Here is a 19,776-nt window from a genome sequence, read left to right on the forward strand (position 1 = left end):
GATGTTTGTAATTTTATTTATTATTACATTTATATCCCACTTTCCCCCCTCTCCATTGTTATCTTCACAACTGAGAGGATAAGAGACAGTGACTGGCCCAAAGCCACCCAGTGGGCTTCATGGCTGAGCAAGGATTTGAACCCTGGTCTCCCAGGTGTTAGTGCAGCACTTTAACCCCCACAGCACAATGCCGCTGGTACAAGAATCCTGGTCTCCACATTGTGCGCAGACAGTGCCCATTGCTGGCTCTGCAGTTGCCTCACCGGCCATACTAAGGGTGTTGCCATCTCGAAAAGGTGGCTTGGGTTTCCTTGTGGTAAAGGTAACGCTGCAAAACAGGTTAGCTCTTCACAGAGGGGAACTCTATCCATGCCAACCACGAGAACTATATGCCTCCTCCAGACTAAGAGGCGATATATCAGCTTCTAGAGTGTGAGAAGAGGAGAGTCATTGCTTTCACGTTCTGCCTGAGGGCTCTTATGTTCTTACAGCATCATAATGAGATCCCTTTCTAACCAAGGTGCCAATCTTGAACTTGTGCACGAGATTTTGCCAAAACTTGACAATCCCACCAAACATATCAACCAGTTTCTGCATCTATTTTGTATGCTAATGGCATTAGGACGCATACACCACCTCCCATAATGTTGATTACATCTTCCATAACTACCTATTCACACCAACAGAGGGAAGGGTGTGGTGATAAACAACGAATGCGAGCTAGTTGGATCTCGCCAGTATTTTCCTGCCTTCAGCATTTCCTCCTGAAATAAGGGGATAATAACATTAGCAGCTTACTTCACTGTGTTTGTATTGGGATTATGAAGGCTGTGTTAGCATGTTCCAGCAAGAACAACAAGGGACCTGGTAGCCCCTGAGGCTTAACTTGACGTTGTTAAGGTTGGCTTGTTAGTTTTGGTGAGTTGGAGTGCACTTCGTTAGACACATGAAATGTTCTTCTCAGTTGGCAGATCCATGCATGATGCTACAGGCCAAAATTGAAGAGAAGTTATTCAACAGATGCAAGAGAACAGGTGTGCCCCATTGCAATGTGGGCACAAAGAAAAGCAAGATCCACTCCCATTTGAAGAGGACCATTTATCTTCCATATCAAGCTGGCCACTTGGAGAGGCTCTACTCCGCCCAATTCTGATGGCATTAAATTTGCATCTCAATTCCATTTCAACAGCCCTGCAGGGGAGTCTGTCTCTGAAACTTTTTGTTCCTTTTTTGGTTTTGTTCCCAGGGTGAGTTACAGCAATGCAACCATGCAATCAAGAACAAGTAAAAGGAGTAGAACAGTCTGTGTACAAACAAGTGCATCTGTTCCAAGCCAAAAGTAGCACAATATATAGGTTAAGCAAAACAGAACAAGTGGAGTCCCATAAAGATGGACCTTAGCTGTCCAAGGCCAGGGCGAAGAGGTGCATCTTCAGCATAAGCTGGAAGTTGTCCAGTGAAGATGCTCCTGTGAGGAGGGCTGCCACAAAGCCCTCTTCTGGACAATGCCTTTCCTAATGAATGCAAAGGGAAACTCTGATCCTAAACCTGTGCTGCCATGTGGGATATCTTTGGGGGAAGAAAAAGCTAAGGGGTAAACCAAACAAATACGAAGAAGTGAAGTTGGATGGCGCCTTGTACACCTCCTCCCAGCAACTCCTGCTGCCAAGCTTGTGCCAAACACATCGCTCTGCTTTCCTTTGGATCACAAAGGATCCAAAGGATGCAGGGATGGGGCATTTGTGGCCCCTCCAGATTGTGCTGCCTTCCAGTTCCCATCAGCATCCCAGCCAGGACTGCCAAGGGTCAGAGATGGTCCAACAACTTCTTGAGGGGACATAGAATCATAGAACTTCAGAAATGGAAGGGACCATGAGGAAGATCAGCCAGTCCAATCCCTTGCAATGCATTGTCCAATCTGGGGCTCGAATCTATGATCCAGAGATTAAGAGTCTACCACTGAGCAGTACCGGATTTACGTATAAGCTAAATAAGCTATAGCTTAGGGCCCCACTCTCTGGGGGGCCCCACAAAAATTAAAGAAAAAAACTGGATGAACATTTCCAAAATATAAGATAAAAAACAAATAAAATAAAACCTACATACAGCAACAGTGTTTTGTGTTGTGTAGGCTCCTATTTTGTTATGTGCAAATAGTTTTGATACCTATTAGGTCCATAAATTAGGGACGCGGGTGGCAATGTGGACTTGCTGATCAGGAGGTTGGCAATTCGAATCCCCGCGACGGGGTGAGCTCCCATTGCTCGGTCCCTGCTCCTGCCAACCTAGCATTTGAAAGCACGTCAAAGTGCAAGTAGATAAATAGGTACCACTCCGGCAGGAATGTAAACGGGGTTTCCGTGGGCTGCTCTGGTTCGCCAGAAGCGGCTTAGTCATGCTGGCCACACAACCTGGAAGCTGTATGCCGGCTCCCTCGGCCAATAAAGCGAGATGAGTGCCACAACCCCAGAGTCGGCCATGACTGGACCTAATGGTCAGGGGTCCCTTTACCTTTAGGTCCATAAATTACCATATTGAATATATTCAATGCAAAAAACTGTGACAATTTGCTGTTGACAAAGGACAGCTGGACATATAAAGGGCCCCATTACCTTCAGTAGCTTAAGGCCTCATCAAACCTAATTTCGGCCCTGCCACTGAGCTATCTTATTGGTTGATTTGGATTATATTTCTGTGCCGCTTTGCATTGCAATGAATCTCAAAGCGGCTTCCAAACAGTCAAGAACAATAACGACCTTATTTATTTATTTATTCCCTGCTTGCTCTTTGCTGCAACGGACTGAACGGGGCTAAGCCCAGGGAAATGTTCAAGCGGAGAGACGGTGGTGGGAAGACCAGCCGGGCTGAAAGCGGGGTGTGGAATACTCCGGATTCCGGGGCGACGGAGTGGGGTGGTTTGAGGACTACCTCGTGCGGGTAAAGAAGAAGAGGTGGCTGGAAGCCAGCCTTGGTACTTTTGGCGGGTGGCGCGGAGATGGGCGGCGCGCAGGAGGCGGGGCCTGGGCGAAGGACGCGGCGGCCCCTGCCGGGCATGGGATAAAAGGCGAAGGCGGCTGCCCGGGAGCAGCGCAGGGCGAGATCCCCGGGGCTGCAGAGAGAGAGCGGGCGCGCGAGAAAGACCAGGCACGATGGAGATGTACAGCAAGGCAGAGACGCTGGAGCTGCGGAAGAAGCACATCGGGTGAGCCAGAGGGGCAAAGCCAGGAGGGGCGGAGGGCGCAGGCATGCAAAACTCTCTCGCGCCCCAGAAAAAAACTTCCCAACTTTCCACCCCACATTCTGCAATCGCTCTCATTCTTCCTCCGGCAAGATTGTTATTTATTATTAAATTTGCATACTGCCGCTCAACCGTAGATCTCAGCTAACAGACCCCGGCAGGTCCTCTACCTGCGCGGTAAGGCTACCTGCAAAAGATCTCTCTAGCGGAGATGGTGGCCGGGATCTCTCCGCGGTTGGGAGTGGGGTGCAGAATCAAGGTGGTGAGGTCTGCGCTCATCCTGGCCAGATCAAACTCTGAACCAAATTGAAAGGGGGTGGAAATCAACCTACCAAAACCTTCTTTGCCCTGTCCCTGCCATCCGCAGAACTGCCACTTTCCCTGTATAAAAAGCCTCTGACATTATCTTGCACTAACGTATTTCATAGCCCTAAATTGTCACATTTTCTGAAAGGATCCGCATTTGATCATTTGAACTATCACGAATATTTTCTTTTTCGTAAATAGAAAGAATTTAAAAGCAACAGTTTCAATGGGAAAGTCAAGCACATGCTTTAAAATCTCCTCTTGAAATCCATGGAAGTTGCAGCCTGCTTGTTTGGAGATTTCAGTGCAAATCTGTGCATTTTTGCAGATGTTTGGACCCACAGTTTGCATAGAATTTAAGTCTTTTAAAGCACTTAACTTTTGGTGGGTCGTATGCTTACCTAATTGCTTCCCCCCTTTAAAAAAACACTTTAAAAAGTTTTTAGCACTTTCTAGGAAGGCTATTTTTTTTAAAAAAAAAATAATCCAAAAGTTTTTTTTAAAAAAAATCTTAGAAACAAAAATGGGGAAATGCTACACTTTCAGTGACACTTAGAAATGCCCTTCCTTCTCTCTCTCTTAACCATGCAATCAGTTGAAGCCCTGCTGATAATGAAAATTATTCACTTCTCTGGGGTGTGATACTAAGACATATATGCTTGAATACTGTACAAAACCCCATCTGGCAGTCCAAAAAATCTCCTTTGCCTCTGTGCATAGGACATCTGTGCCCTTATCTAACCCCTGTATAAATAGTCAGATTAACAGCCAGGAAGGTGGATCAGTGTTTGACCTTCCAAAGGAAACTTGGACAAGTGCAGTAAATGCACAGAGGTGCATGTGATGTCAGTGGCATTAAACAAGCATGCAAGATTGTGTAACCAGTTGATACACTGTACTCACAGTCCTTGCATAACCCAAGTGGATCCTGGGCGTTCTGCAAAGCCAAGCCTGGAATTCTGCCCGCCAGAGAGGCGAAAAGTTCTGTGCAAACTCGGAGAGTTGTTGTCTCCCTTGGATTATTATTTCATCCTTAATACAATAATAAGCTATTTTGGCTCCATTGGCATACAGTAGAAGCTGGGAACCAGCTAAAGATACAAAAGGCCAGCCAAAACAAACAAAAGGTTAGGGCTCAATTCTTTGGGGCTGTCTTCTTATGGTTCATTAAAAAAGCTAGGAAGAGACCCACTCCAGGTTGTATTGTTCTCCCCTTCTCATGCACACTGCTTAATGCATGGCAGTCCCTACGGAAACACTGGGAACCCCTCCCTTCCCCATTAGCAGCCCTGCTTTGCAGAAAGCTCTCTCATGGAAGCAGCTGTATGCACCCAATGGAGAGTGTGGAAGAGGAAATGGATGGAGCCTTTTTCGTGTGGTGGGTTTGATCCTTTCTTAATGAATGGTTCCCAGTTTCCCCAGTCTATGCTGTTTGTGGTGAGGGAACAAAACCCTGTGCATGTCCAGAATAACTCTGTTATTTGGAGATTGGCTTGGTGTGTTGAGCAATATATCACATTTAAGTTATTGTCCTTTTCACAGGTGGGAAGAGATACCAAATTTTCCCTAAGGCAATTCCTGTACTATGATGGGTGTTCCATGAAGCCAGCCATATTTACACTTGGAGAGACATAATTTACTATTTCCCCCTCACTGACTGAGTGTCCCCAGGACAATGCTTGAGGACTCCTGATAGACCATAATGAATTTGCTGCATTTACATGTTTGCACAAGTGTTAGGCAGTGGACTGGAGAGGGAGCTTTTCAACAGACCTAAACTAAAGCAATGATTTCATGCTTTTCAGGCCCTCATGCAAGGTTTTCTTTGCTAAGGACCCCATTAAGATTGTGTGTGCCCGTGGGCAGTATATGTTTGATGAGAATGGAGAAAAATACTTGGACTGCATTAACAACGTAGCACATGGTAAGAACTGTGGCTTAATATATGTTGACAACTTTTAAAGTGCTCCCATTCATTTTAGGTGGATTTGGGGTCTTTTTTCGGGTACTCTCAAATGGGTTCATTGACTTCTCTTCACTTGGTCCTTTCCAGTTGGACACAGCCATCCAGATGTGGTCAAGGCTGCGGTGAAACAGATGGAGTTACTCAACACCAATTCTCGCTTCCTGCACGACAATCTGGTCCAGTATGCCAGGCGTCTCACTGCAACCCTCCCAGAGCCTCTCTCAGTTTGCTACTTCGTGAACTCTGGGTATGGCTAAAGGACTTTTCATTGCTATTATCTTTTGGAAACTTGTATAAATTAACTTCTACATTTTAACAGCTTTGGGAAATGATGAGAGAACAGAGTTAACAAATATAGGGCTTTTTAAGGTTGTGCCCAGCTTTTCGTGTGGGCAAAAATTCATATGGTCATAGTATTTGTTTATCTTTTACATTTCTATCTCATCTATGCATGCATGTTTATTTACGGGACCGCCTCTCTTGGTATGCCCTGCAGAGGACCTTAAAGTCCATGAATAACCATAGTTTAGAGGTCCCGGGCCCTAAGGAAGTCAGACTATCCTCCACCAGGGCCAGGGCCTTTTCAGTGATGGCTCCGACCTGGTGGAATGCTCTGTCCCATGAGACTAGGGCCCTACAGGATTTAACCTCCTTCCATCGGGCCTGTAAGACAGAGCTATTCTACCTGGCCTTTAATTTGAATTCAGCCTGATCTTTTATTTCCCTTCTTCCCTTCCCCTCTCCTTTTATGAAGATTACCTGCTCTGAGACCCCACAGCTAATTCTCCCCTGGCCTCCTCACTGGCCCAAGTAGGACCAATTCAGCTAGCTAGCCCTGGGGATTATCTAATGTTTATTTCCCCTAAAGTGATCTCTGAATTGATTTTTATTGTTATTCATGTTTTATACTGTATTTTATGCTGCTTTTACGATTAAGTGTTTTTAATTGGTTGTTAGCCACCCTGAGCCTGGTTTTTGAACCAGGACGGGTGGGGTATAAAATTATGATGATGATGATGATGATGATGATGATGATGATGATGTTTCTCTTGTTCCTATTTTACTCTTGCAACAATCCTGTGGGGTAGGCTGAGAGACAGTGGAAAAAAAGATTCATGGTTGAGTTGAACCTGGGTTTTCCTAATCCTAGTCTGAGACTCTGTACTTTCAGCAGATAAGGGTTATGACTCTGCAAATGAAATCTCTGCAGAAGAAGGTTTCACTAGATACAATCAGTTTTACTAGATACAAAACATAGGAAGAAGCTTGCTGCAAAGGAAACAACAGATTGCAGGGCGAGGGTTTCTCCAGATGCAAAACAACCAGATTATGCAATGGGGAACAGTCTCTCCCTCCCCGATGCCTCTTTGGATCAGTCCAAGGAATTCCTACCATCAGCTCCAATGCATTCAGTGAGCTCCATGCCCACAGGGGCTCCTCAGCAAGGGATGTTCTGTGTACACAGTGGGCCACATCTCTTCACAGAATGGGAAGGCTTCACATACAGGCGGCACCAGATCATGGCCACAACCCTGTATGTCCCCTCATTTTCCTGGGCAGCCCTCAAGATTAGCAATGTAAACCAAAGCTGAGCTATTCACAAGTTCATATTTTGTGTCCAGCTGTAGATTTTTTGATAATCAAGACATGAACAAATGAGCAGAATTCACCTAGGTTTAGATGTGATCGCTATGGGATGCTTTAGTTGAGATTCCTGCATTGCAGGGGGTTGGACTAGATTACCCTTGTAGGTCCCTTCCAACTCTACAATTTTATTTCCATGCATGTGTCCATGTGAAGCAACTCTTTGGCTTTTCAACCCAGAGAGAATTCTGCCCTCATTCAACATTTTCACTCTGGATCCAATAGGTGTGCTATTAATCATTTCTAGGGGATTAGAGTTTGACATATGCCTGTCTGGAGTTATTTTATTTTTGGCTTAAAAGACTAGTTTATTATGTAGCTCTCCTGTTACAATAGCTGCTTTCATTGCCTTCTAATTTTGTCCTGCAGATCTGAAGCAAATGACCTCGCTTTACGCCTAGCCCGCCAATACAGGGGCCACCAAGATGTGATTACACTTGACCAGTAAGTATGCTGAGGGTATGGATGACATCAGTTCGTTGCAACATGATGCAGATGGGTCATGTGCTACTATAATGACTGTTCAGTCTGTAGCCAAGCACCCAGAGCCCCATACATGAAGATTCTGCATGCATGGAGCTTCCCTGATCACAGTTAGTTTCTCATTCACCTCAAATGAGGTCACTGATCTGCACACAGTGATCTGTAAATAAATGTATCCATTAACTTCATCAAGACTTCTTCATTTTAACTCAAACCTCTGTTTTGACTCATTCGTTTCTGTGAGGAAGGGGTTGTCTCTGCATAGTTGTATGTCATAGAGGAAAACGGTCTACTAATTCCTATTAATTAGAGAATATTTGCATTTGTAGTTCAATAATAATAAATATTAAAAACAATGAAAATTGTGAACGATATTGAATATGTTGCTGTAGTGATACCACATACAGAAAACTAAGGTTAAACTGAGATTCTTTGTCAGTTTAGGTGCAAAACTTATGTAAAACATGTGCAAAACTAACCTGTAACAGAGTCTGCTTCTTTTGAACTCTTTCACACTCTGGAGTCACTTTGCATCCATCTTCTGTTTCAGTGCTTATCATGGCCATGTTACATCACTGATTGACATCAGTCCATATAAATTTAATCAACTGGGGAAAGAGGCCAAAAAGGAATTTGTACATGTGGTAAGTAATTATTATACTGGATTCTTACTGCCCTTAGCATATTTCTATTCATTGCAGATACAAATGAAATGCAAAGCTAAACTGCAAGCAATAACTCCACAAAAATCGATACTAGTGATATTTTGGTTGGCCTAATCAATGTAAGAAGCCTGGGGCGCTTCTTACAAGATGAATTGTATATGGACAGAGATATATTTTGTCCTGAAAAATGCAAGATACCTGCAGTAGAAAAAGCATGTTTTTTAAAAACAAAAACAAAAAAACTCGGTAGGTTTCTGTATCCAAGAATCTCTTAAGAAGTGGCTCTTAATTGTCATGAGGAATTCATGGACAATAAATCTGACAGTGGCTAGTAAGTGTAGCTCTCTTCCAGGGTTCAGCATGAGCAGGCCCCAAGATCTGGAAATCAGAAACATCCTGCCTTCTAGATGCCAATGCACCCTCCCCTCATGATATGCCTGAAAGGACACCTGCACACACAGATCCCTACACACTTTGAAGCCCCTTCAGACTGATGTCAATTTGGCTGATGGACAACAGGGGCAGACTTTAGTAATATAACGCCCTGAGTGAGGACCGTTATTGGCGCCCCTTTCCCCTAAATATTTTTTATTTTCACAATAATTCTTTTTGGTGCAGTTTACCCTTATTTATCCATATAAATATAAGTTTTTAAATTATTTTGTGCTCCCCCTCAGCTTGGCACCCTTCCAGATCATGGGGACAAGCAGCAGAGGATTGTTCTGATCATAGTGCCCAGCTTGTGAGCTTTCCAAGCATCTAATAGGGGGTTGTTGAGAACAGATATTGAACTAGATATGGACCAGTGTATGCTATTATGGTCTCAATTCTTTGTCGTTTCTGCCTTCTGTCCCACTTCCTGGAAAGCCAGGGATATGGAAAACCTGTGGACCTATACATTACAATACTGGAAATGTTAAGATCCTCTTGTGCCTCTGATGCACGGTTTCTTATTAACCTGCTGTGGGAAGATTTAGAAGAAAATCGGCATGTCCTACATGAACTCTTCCCAGGTGCACACCAGATAGGGTTTTTAAGGCCAGTTTTGTTCCTGTCTGAGGAGGAGCCAAGAACTGTGCATTCAAAGATTTCAAATCTTCTTTTGCCACTCTTTAGGCTCCTTCACCAGATATATACAGAGGAAAATATAGAGAGGACCATCCAGACCCAGGAAGCGCTTATGCCGATGATGTGAAAAAGATAATTGAAGAGGCTCAGAAGAACAGCCGCAAGGTATGTAAACAACGGAGGAACATGAAAGCCTGCTCAGATTGTGTCCTGAAAAATGCTCAATTAGGTGAACTTGACTGCTTTATATAGCTGGAATTTCTTTTGTTTTTACTGGATTCCTGGATTTTAAGGTGCCTTCTACACACACACCCTTAACTTGCACTCAAAACTCTCACAAGAAAATAATAGGTAAGGAATGAGTAAAGAAGAAAGGAATAAATAAATCTAAACCTCCGTTTCATACGTAAGAGCAGGCTTAAAGCATAAAGCGCTATTTTGATTGTGCTCTCAATCTGCACATAGAACTTTTGCTGAAATTAAAGGGGCTGTATGTAGCAACAGTTAAAAGGCACAGGATATAATGCACTGCAGTTTATAGCCTCTGTTCCTAAAATCCCCACCCAGTTTGAGACCTCATTCTTAAAGGGGGCTTACATTTATTTATTTTTGCCACCACATAAAATCATACAAACTACCAAACAGATTAACAAGAAGAAATATATAAAAGCCCAGCAGCTTCTCAGAATTTCTCCCGGTGGTGTCCCAGTGCAAAGAGAAGAAAATCCGTAGGATCCAGTGGGATGTTGCACTTTGAGGATCCAGAGACATGAATTTAAATGCTAGCTCATGTGAACAAAAATTACTCAAAGCAGTTGACAAAATGGCAAAGTAAGCTGTAGATTTAAAACATAGCATCTTAACGCGAGTAATGATATAGGAACTTGCTGACTTTGGTGTGGGGAGATATTTCTAGAACTCACATGGATGCTTTTTATTATTAGTCACTTTTCCAGAAAGGTGAACTCGAAGGAACTTGCAAAAGCAAACTACAAACAAGAATAAAAATAACCTAAAATGCCCACCAGTAGTGATTGGAGCCACTATTTCCCCATCACCTTAAAGTCCAAAGGATCCCACCCATCTGTCTTTAATTCCTTATTGAGATTTATAAAAAAGAAACTAACGGATAGTTTCTATTTTCCCCCCTTTGTCTGTTTCCTCCCTTCCCCCTCGCATTATCTTCCTCATAGGTTCTGGTGCCGTAGACCTCTGCCAGGAGCAGTTGATAAAGTTTCACAGACTATGGGGAGCCTCCTACTGTCTGGCTGTAGTATACCTCTTCGAATATAGTGTACGCTTCTTTACACGTTACCACACGACCTTCTTTCCAGGAAGACTGCACTGCTCAAGCTTGCATGGACCCCTGGCTGATACTCGGGGAGGGTTGTGCAAGAGTGAGGGAGGCAGTCAGTTAAATAGCAGATTTGGGCTGACGCTCCAGGCAGACTTGGGGGAGAACACAGGCATAATGCTGAATGCAGAAAATGTAAGCTTCCAGTTCCAGTCTATCTCATCTGCTGATGTTGATTCCTGATCCCAAATAATCTTTTTTTGGTTTGTTTGTTTTCATTCCTAGCTACTGGAATCACTTCAGCTGTAGGCTCTGTCTTTTTGTCAAATGCCTCACCTTGATTTGCTCTGCATAAGTTTTTCTTCTTCTGAAGCAGGGGTGCCCAAAATACAGCTCTGCACATCTTCAATGCATTTGTTTGTTTCCCATTTTGAGCCACAGGAAAGGGGTTAAATCGGCTATCACAGAATGCCATGTGAATGAAGCTGGTGGAGGTTCACGAGTTCACAGGGTGAAGCTGATATAAAGACTATAAAGCACCTTTAGTAATTAAATTATTGAAATGTGGACAATCATTAATAATAAATAGATAATAAATAACTCATCAGAACAGTGAACCCATCAGATACTTCCAGTATCACATTTGTATTCTGCAAGAACAGGCCGACTAAATGAGTTTTTAAATAAATGTGCACAGTAAATCCAAGACTTCGAGCATTGGGTCAATAATGAGCTGTAGAATTATGCTGGATGCTTGCCCTGGCATTGAAAAATTGGGCACCTCTGCCATTTTTGTTGTCGTTACTGTTGCTCACAGCTGTTCAAGATGCAACATAGCTATCCAAACCGCATATTCATTTATCTCACCTGTTTTCATAGGGTTCGTGCCTGTAGCCGTTGTTTCATTTGCAAATGAGTAAGCAGAGGAATGCTCTCCTTATAACATCTTCTCTTACTTAGATTGCAGCCTTTATTGCCGAGTCCATGCAGAGTTGCGGAGGCCAAGTAATTCCACCTGCAGGCTATTTCCAGAAAGTGGCAGAGTATGTATAGTACTTGGGATGGGTTACTTACAGCAGGTTACTTAATAAAAATCACAGGAAGAGTCTACTTATTTGGTTCTCTGTGTAGCTTTAATCTTTGTCCCTTGAAATTTAAAACTGCTACGATTATTATTTTTTATTTCTGTAAATAAATATTGTCTAGTAACAAGAGCTGCCTTTCTCAAAGTAGCTTTTGGCAATTCAATCCAAGGCCAGTAAGTTTGTGGTACATAAGGAATATAAGTATTGCTCAAGATTTAGTGATGGCAGACAAATTGGATGGCTTTAAAAGTGGACGAGACAGGATAAGGTTATTAATGGTTACTCGCCAGTTATTGAGTTATCACAGTCTGCTTATGGGATTCCCATAGGCAGCTGGTTGACCCACTGAGAGAACAGGATTCTCGGCTATTTGCAATGAACAGCATGACTTCTTATTGCACAGTAGCTCTGAGGTGATCTGCACATTAAGAAAAATCACATGGTACATCATTCCTAGAACTTGAGAATACAGGAGGCCCTGCGCATTGTGTGTATCAGATCTTATTATGCAATATTTCTAGACCACACATATCCTTCTGTGACCTTACAGAGTGAACTCAGGTCAACTTTATCCATCTTCCGGCCATACTATAAAGAGCATATGGCCTGATAAGCATTTTTCTGAATTCTCAGCTGTAAATGCCCCTTCCAGGATCATAATTGAAGTCTTCATGTAAATGCTTGTATTTGGGGCAGGGCAGTTATACATGACAGTGACACATCACAGTGAGGCATCTGCTCTGTTCCCTTTTTATTTTCAGTGCTGTCCACAAAGCAGGTGGAGTTTTCATAGCTGATGAAGTCCAGGTCGGTTTTGGTCGAGTTGGAAAAAAATTCTGGGGATTCCAGCTACAAGGCGAAGACTTTGTGCCTGACATTGTCACTATGGGGAAGCCAATTGGCAATGGCCATCCCATGTCTTGTGTAGTTACCACCAGAGAGATTGCGGAAGCTTTTGGTGCCTCTGGACTGGAGTACTTCAATACGGTGAGCTTCTCTTCTAATATTATCATTTATAGTTAGAAATCGGGTATGAGGAAACTTTGGCTCTCCAGATGTTGCTGAACTGCAATGATCCTTAGCCCCAGGGATGATGGGAGTTGTAGTTCAGCAATGTTTGGAAGGCCGCATCTGTTATAGGGGCTTGTTCATTGACTTGGCATGCATAATTGCACCATCATAGATTGTTACAGAAAGAATGTTCAGAGCACCCAGTAATATCTCAAATAATGCTTTTCAGTGAAGGCAGTTCACCCAGTTTAGACAACAGCATCAGGCAACATCTGGCCCTGATCCATCCTTTATGTATGGTGTGAAGTGAAATAGCACCTGCCTTCTCCATCCATTTGGCAGAACTTCATGCAATCTGGGCCAATGTCCTTTGGATTCTGCCCATAGGTGGAGCATTGGCCCAGGGGGTGGGGGAGCTACAGTGACAGAATGCTACTGTGTAGGCCAGCACTGCCAACCCAGAGTTCCTCTGCCCTCACTGCTGCCCCAACCCCATCTCATCTCCACACAGCACTGCTGCATAGGCATGAAGTATTATTATCTTTTGAAGACACTGGTGGCACACCAGGAGGGTGGGGAAGACGGGTGTGCTCTCAATTCCCCATTATGCACAAGGTGATAGGAAATATTCAGTCTAGTAAGGTTTGACCATACGTTGCAATAGCATGCATGCACCAATTGAGTCTCGTACGGAATAGATGCTCAGGTTGAGCTTCTTAATGCCTAAATGAGACTTTGATTGAAAATGTACAGCTTCATCATGCAAATAATATTGAGCACATGATCTCTTGTGTGTATATGGCGCTTAATGTTTTATTTCTTTAAAAGTGGAGCAGGAGCCTAAGTTATAGCAAAGCTTCACTCTGTAGGAAAGCAGTACAAACCCTGTGGTGTTCCCTTCAAACTTTTCAAAATAGAAACTGTGAAGAAGAAATATGACACTCCGTAGCACCACATAAGGTGCAAGTTAAAAAGATAGAAGGAAATTTGCACCCAATATTTCTTGTTTGCCTGAAAAAATAATCTGATACCAAGCCCCATCTTGCTCAAAATATTCATCAAAATCTTTGGATGAAGAAATAATTGAGGCAGCAATAACCTGTTTCTTCTTGGTCATTTCCCCTCCCTCAGTTTGGGGGCAACCCAGTGTCCTGTGCAATTGGACTGGCTGTTTTGGACGTGATAGAAAAAGAAGATCTCCAAGGGAATGCCACACGTGTTGGAAACTATCTCACTGGACTACTGAAGGAACAAAAAGAAAAGCATCCACTGGTGGGAGATGTCAGGTAGGCACAACAGGCTAAACATAAAAAAGTTTTTAGATGTGGAAGAATGTATAACTAGGGGTGGCTTCTTCAATCCAAGGACTGCATTGCCTTCTGAAGACCCAGGAGACACATTCCAGTGGTGGCTACAATCATACCCACCCCCCACCACTGACAACTACTGAATAACAGATCAGATAACTGTTTTGTACAGGAGACCTACCACACTACATTGTAAAACTATTTGGAGTTGTGTGCCTTTTGTGCAACACTGAAATTTGATTGCTGCACCTCTGATTCCCTCCCTTTTCTTTATATTTTTCAGAGGTGTTGGTTTGTTTGTTGGTGTGGATCTTGTGAAGGATCGACAAAAGAGAACGCCTGCCACTGCTGAGGCCCAGCATATTATCTACAAGTAAATATATATTGGCTTGCTTTAGACGTTCCTTTCATCAGTTTTAACTTTATAACTTCCAGGCTAGACATTCAAACTGAAGGAGCTGAAATTCATATTCGGGTCAGGGCTGAGTAACTGAAGATGCCCTCACGATTTCCCCAGAATCATAAAACACAGCTTTAAAGGAACTGGCTACATGATAACTTCACATACCTAAATGCATTTTGGGAGTTTGCATTCCAAATTAAATCTGTGTTCCCTTTTAATCAGGCTGAAAGAACAGAGGATTCTTCTGAGTGCTGATGGACCTTATCGAAACATCTTGAAATTTAAGCCACCCATGTGCTTCACTATGGAAGATGCAAAGTTTGTAGTTGATCAGATTGATGAGATCCTCACAGGTAAGCATTCTTGCATGCCTACCGGTTCTTTTACATATATGGCCTCCAATTTTGTTCTATAGGTAACAGAGGTAGTGGCAGAGAACTGGGGAAGGAGAGAGAAAGGGTGCAGTAGCTGTAGCCTTTCTTAGTGTCTTGGCACATTTAAAGATATAGGAAAGACTTGACAACTCTGGATGTCAAAATCAGGCAAGAACTAGTGGCCAGCATAAGCTTGTGACCCATTGCAGAGATGTCTGATCATTGTTGGAGATGCAACATTAGATTATGTAGACTGCCGAACCTGGATTGATTCAGCCAAGATAATTTCAGCTCCCAGGTGAACTCATAGTGGTAAGTTGGGGATAGGTTGCTTGTTGCTGAAACGTGTCTTAAGTGAATTCTAAAGAAATTTATCTAGTTCTACAAGAAAATAAGCTAGTATTTAAAACCACACGAACTTTTTCTTTACACTTTGTGACTTCTGTACCTAATGATGGAAAACTTACTTTTCTCCCCTCCTCTTGTCCCAGATTTAGAAGCTTCAACAATACACAGGACCAGAGATGAATTGCCAACAAATGTACAGAGTAAAAGAAAAGTAAGTTGGAAACCCTAAAATGACACTGCCAGTCAATATAGACAAAAGTAATCTGTGGGTTAAACCACAGAGCCTAGGACTTGCAGATCAGAAGGTCGGCAGTTCGAATCCCCGCGACGGGGTGAGCTCCCCTTGCTCAGTCCCTGCTCCTGCCAACCTAGCAGTTCGAAAGCACGTCAAAGTGCAAGTAGATAAATAGGTACCGCTCTGGCGGGAAGGTAAACGGCGTTTCCGTGCGCTGCTCTGGTTCGCCAGAAGTGGCTTAGTCATGCTGGCCACATGACCCGGAAGCTGTACGCCGGCTCCATCGGCCAATAAAGCGAGATGAGCACCGCAACCCCAGAGTCGGTCACGACCGGACCTAATGGTCAGGGGTCCCTTTACCTTTAATCTAGATGGACCATTGTCCTGGCTCAATATAAGACAGCTTTCTAAGTTCCTGTCTGAAGACTTTCCTGTCTTATAAAACTTCACCCACGTACCTCATGTTTGGGGCTTTCTCTCAGTACACTTTGTCATGCCATGCTCTCCCCCCTCCCAACACTCATACAAGCAGCTCAAAACTCACCTATTCCATAAACCATTGGCATAACCCATAGTCATAACTGAAATAATGCCTAAATTATGTGCACACAGCTGCATTCACTCACATCATTCTGGTCTTATCCTTGGCTTTGCATATTTCATTTCTCTGCTGATTTGCTACACTTGCCTCTTTTCTGTCTCATGCAATGTCTAAAATTTGATTGTAAACATCTCAGATTAGGGACCTGTTTTGTGCTTGGGTCCTGACCTCAGCTTTTCCACAGGCATCTGGTTGGCCACCGTGAGAACAGTGTGCTAGATTAGATGGGCCATTAATTAGCCCAATCCAGCAAGCCCTTCTACATTTTGAACTAATGAATACCGGTAACCTAGAACCACAGGCTTGTAAAATATGTGGTTCTGGCAGTTGCCATGACATCAAATATCTGCTGATGCCAATATCTGCATATTCAATCAAACTGTGCGTTTGTTTTAGATGCCCACAGATGGGAGCTCCCAGCTGGAATGCATCAACGAAAGCATAAGCCATATCAATGGAAGTGCCTGCAGACAAAAAAATGGATTTTATGCTGAAAACAACACAGTGCCTTGCAAAAGGATCAGGACATGAAAAGAAAATTCTATAAATAAGAATCACTATGTACAGTTGGGTTTGTTTAAGGATGTATGGGTGTGTGCAATAATTGGTAAGAATATTGGCTAGTTACACATTCTGATGAAGCATCCATTTACTTATGGTCTAAATTTGGAGCATCTTGCTTTGCAGCCATAGTACAAAGGTAGCATGGCCTCATTTGTTTCAGATGTCTAACTGACTGGCAGTCACTGACTGATGTGTCTTTGTCCTTTTGGAATCTCAGTGTTCAGTATTGAGATTTTAATAATTTTCCCATGTTTTAATGGTTTATTTGTTATACTGTGCAACTTTCTGGTGGGGCAATTCATGCCAATGCTGAAATAAATATTTTTATCTTGTAAATCTCACGTGCAATCCAACAGAGGACACATGGAACAACCAAGAGTGTTCCATGAAAACCTGCCAATCAGCTTCTGCCACCCTATCCACATTTACACGGGAGTAAGTTCCACTGAAGTCAGTGCAGCTTACTTCCTGAATGTGTGGGGTTGCACCGTGAGTGAGTCCAATCCCTCATTCAAATGGATTTCAGAATTTAAAAAATTTAAAAAAATTAAGGGAGCATACACAGCACCTATTTCCACACACAATTTCCCCTTCCAGATAGGGATGCACACTGGAGCAATGTTGTGATATTCAATGACAAAGATTTTATAATAATTATTAATTGTACAGTATTAACTATATTGAAAAAGAAAACTTTAAAGCACTGCTGTATTTAGACAGTATGCCTTCTTGGTCTATATTTGTCGGTTGTATCTCTGCTGTTATCAGTGTTTATGAACTCTGTTAGGACACCAGTTTGTTTTCCATTTACTGGAAACTCTTGTTTATTCCAAAAAAATAAAATAAAACTATTTTTAACCTACAGGTCATTGTGTCATGAAATGAATAACCATCAATATTTAATAATTACTTGGTAAGGTTACATTCTTCTTAAAGTTGATCTTTGGCCTCATTTACTCATCTCAAACTAGGCTTGGCTATAAATTAACATGATTAATGCATATGGGTATTCCTTTCTTGGAGAAGATGAGTAATGGTCCAGAGGTTGCAGGCACATATTGCTGAGTGTGCACAAGCATTCTGAATTATGCAAAAGTAATAGTGAGCACCCCTAGGAGACAGACTCCACGTTTGTGCACAATTAGATATAGATATAGACAGATTTATATAAAGGTAAACTTTACCTTTACAGTGGAACCTTGGGTTACGTACCATCCTCCTTACAAATGCTTCGGGTAACAAGCTCCGCTAACCCAGAAGTAGGTGCTCCTGGTAGCGAACTTTGCCCTGGGATACGAGTAGAAGTCGCACCCCAGTGGCACGGTGGCAGCAGGAGGCCCCATTAGCGAAAGCGCGCCTCAGGTTAAGAACTGTTTCGAGTTCAGAACGGACCTCTGGAACGAATTAAGTTCGTAACCCGAGCTACCACTGTATATAAATATTTACTTATATAAAAAAGTAAACTTTGGAAAAGTTTCAACTGGTTCCTTATTGTAAATTCCCTTCAAAAGACTGTGCAGTAGTCTCAGATCCACTCCACCCAGTGCCAGATTTACATATAAGCTAAACAAGCTATAACTTAGGGCCCCATTCTCTTGGGGGCCCCCAAAAAAATTAAAGGGAAAAAACTGGATACTGCTTATTGTATTTCAGTTCAACAATTACTTTGATAAAATACATATTTTGTTATGTGCAAATGGCTTTAGATAGCTATTAGGTCCATAAATTACCATATAGCATATATTCAATACAAAAAACAGTGACAATTTGTTGTTGACAAAGGACAGCTGAACCTATAAAGGCCCCCATTACCTTCAGTAGCTTAGGGCCTCAACAAACCTAAATCCGACCCTGACTTCATCCCTCTGTACTGGGATTTCCTCTTTGCGTGTTCAGACCCAGAAACCTCCCCCCTAAATAAATTCACACTTGTCTCAAATTTTGGTTTGGTTTTTGGCAGAATTTAGGTCACAACTTTATTGGTTGCAGAAAGTGATTGGTTGCATAGGCTCTGGTTCGACTAGCTCCCTGCCATCCATGTAGCGCTGACCAGCATAGGTAAGCCTAGGGTAAACACCTGGATAAGTGGAAAGCCGGGCACGGGCTAACTCCGCCACCCAAATATCCCCCTGGACTCAGGCACGGGCACAACCCTCTCTCAGGGGTTGACCAAACCATCGAGTCCCTGGATTCCTTTAACGGAATGCCCTTCACATAGGGATGGCGAGAGCGTTCTCCCATCCCTATTACCTGAACCAGAGCCTATCCGCAACCTTACAAGTTGTGACGATTTGCTACGTGGCAGGCGAAACCTAAATGGCAACAGCCAATCAGCCAAGTGGGGGAAATTCCTGCCATGCCCGTCCCAAGGACAAACAACACACAATGGCATAGCAAGGTCAAGTGCAAAGCCCTAAAAATAGGGAGAGGTGGGTGGGTGTTCCAAATGCACGTGCCGAAAGAGGAAGCTCTGGGTCACGTGCATTGGTATAAATAGGTCCCTCAAATCGTTTGGACTGCTTCCCATTGGCCAGATTGCACCCAGCTACGAGGGACCTACCAATAAGGTGCTGTGGCTGACCAATCATACCCACCCACAACACAGGGTGTCAGTTTCCAGGTCTCACTGCAATACGTGCCCTCTTTTAGGGAGGACCCGATTTCCAAAAACATTGTGAAGACACTGTGCTTTCTGTCAGTGACAGCACAGGAAAATAAATTTCTGCAAAACGGGGCAGGTGTAATTCAAAGATAGCTCTTCAACTCCATGAGGAAGAGCAACCTAAGCTCCCATCTCCATTACTGTTCTGTATCCCAAAACAGGTAGACCTGCTCAGTTGCTTGTCTGCAGACACCCTTAAGCTAAACTTTCTGGCAAGAGGCACCTAATTCATGGGGAATGTTTGTGAGCTCAGCACTGTGGTTGTGTTTTTGTGATTTTTCCCACTAGATTTCTGCAACTCAAATTAGTGGGATTCTGGAGTGGAAAATATTAGCAGCAGTGCAGTATGTCTATATCGATGTTGAATGTCAATATTGGTGTGTTCCCCTCCGTATGTGGGGCTTGGAACAATACCCTCTCCCCATGGAATAGTGATTGACTTTGGAGAGAAGAGGGAAGGCAGAAATCAGGTGTTGGGGTAAGGAATGGAGTGGTTGGAATCATGAACACAATTTGGAGATG

At 43.2% G+C, this 19,776-nt stretch overlaps 2 protein-coding genes across 2 annotated transcripts in view; both read left to right on the forward strand.

The window, feature by feature from the left end:
* The window catches only part of COL25A1 (collagen type XXV alpha 1 chain), a 294,893-nt gene extending 293,713 nt beyond the window's left edge, over positions 1 to 1,180 (forward strand). Inside the window, exon 38 of the mRNA XM_083571406.1 lies at positions 965 to 1,180. The gene's annotated coding sequence lies outside the window, so the exon portion shown is untranslated. The remainder of the gene's footprint in view (positions 1 to 964) is intronic.
* A 1,728-nt stretch (positions 1,181 to 2,908) lies between these two features.
* Positions 2,909 to 17,456, forward strand: ETNPPL (ethanolamine-phosphate phospho-lyase). Its single transcript, XM_083571483.1, has 13 exons — positions 2,909 to 3,202; positions 5,350 to 5,468; positions 5,598 to 5,757; positions 7,524 to 7,598; positions 8,188 to 8,281; positions 9,419 to 9,535; positions 11,625 to 11,707; positions 12,511 to 12,736; positions 13,892 to 14,046; positions 14,351 to 14,440; positions 14,693 to 14,823; positions 15,336 to 15,403; positions 16,425 to 17,456. Exons 1-13 carry the CDS (start codon positions 3,150 to 3,152, stop codon positions 16,557 to 16,559), a joined length of 1,506 nt encoding a protein of 501 aa, XP_083427609.1. The 5' UTR covers positions 2,909 to 3,149; the 3' UTR covers positions 16,560 to 17,456.
* The last annotated feature ends 2,320 nt before the right edge of the window (positions 17,457 to 19,776 follow it).

This window comes from Podarcis filfolensis, assembly GCF_964270895.1.
Source record: "Podarcis filfolensis genome assembly, chromosome: 9".
Lineage (NCBI taxonomy): Eukaryota > Metazoa > Chordata > Lepidosauria > Squamata > Lacertidae > Podarcis > Podarcis filfolensis.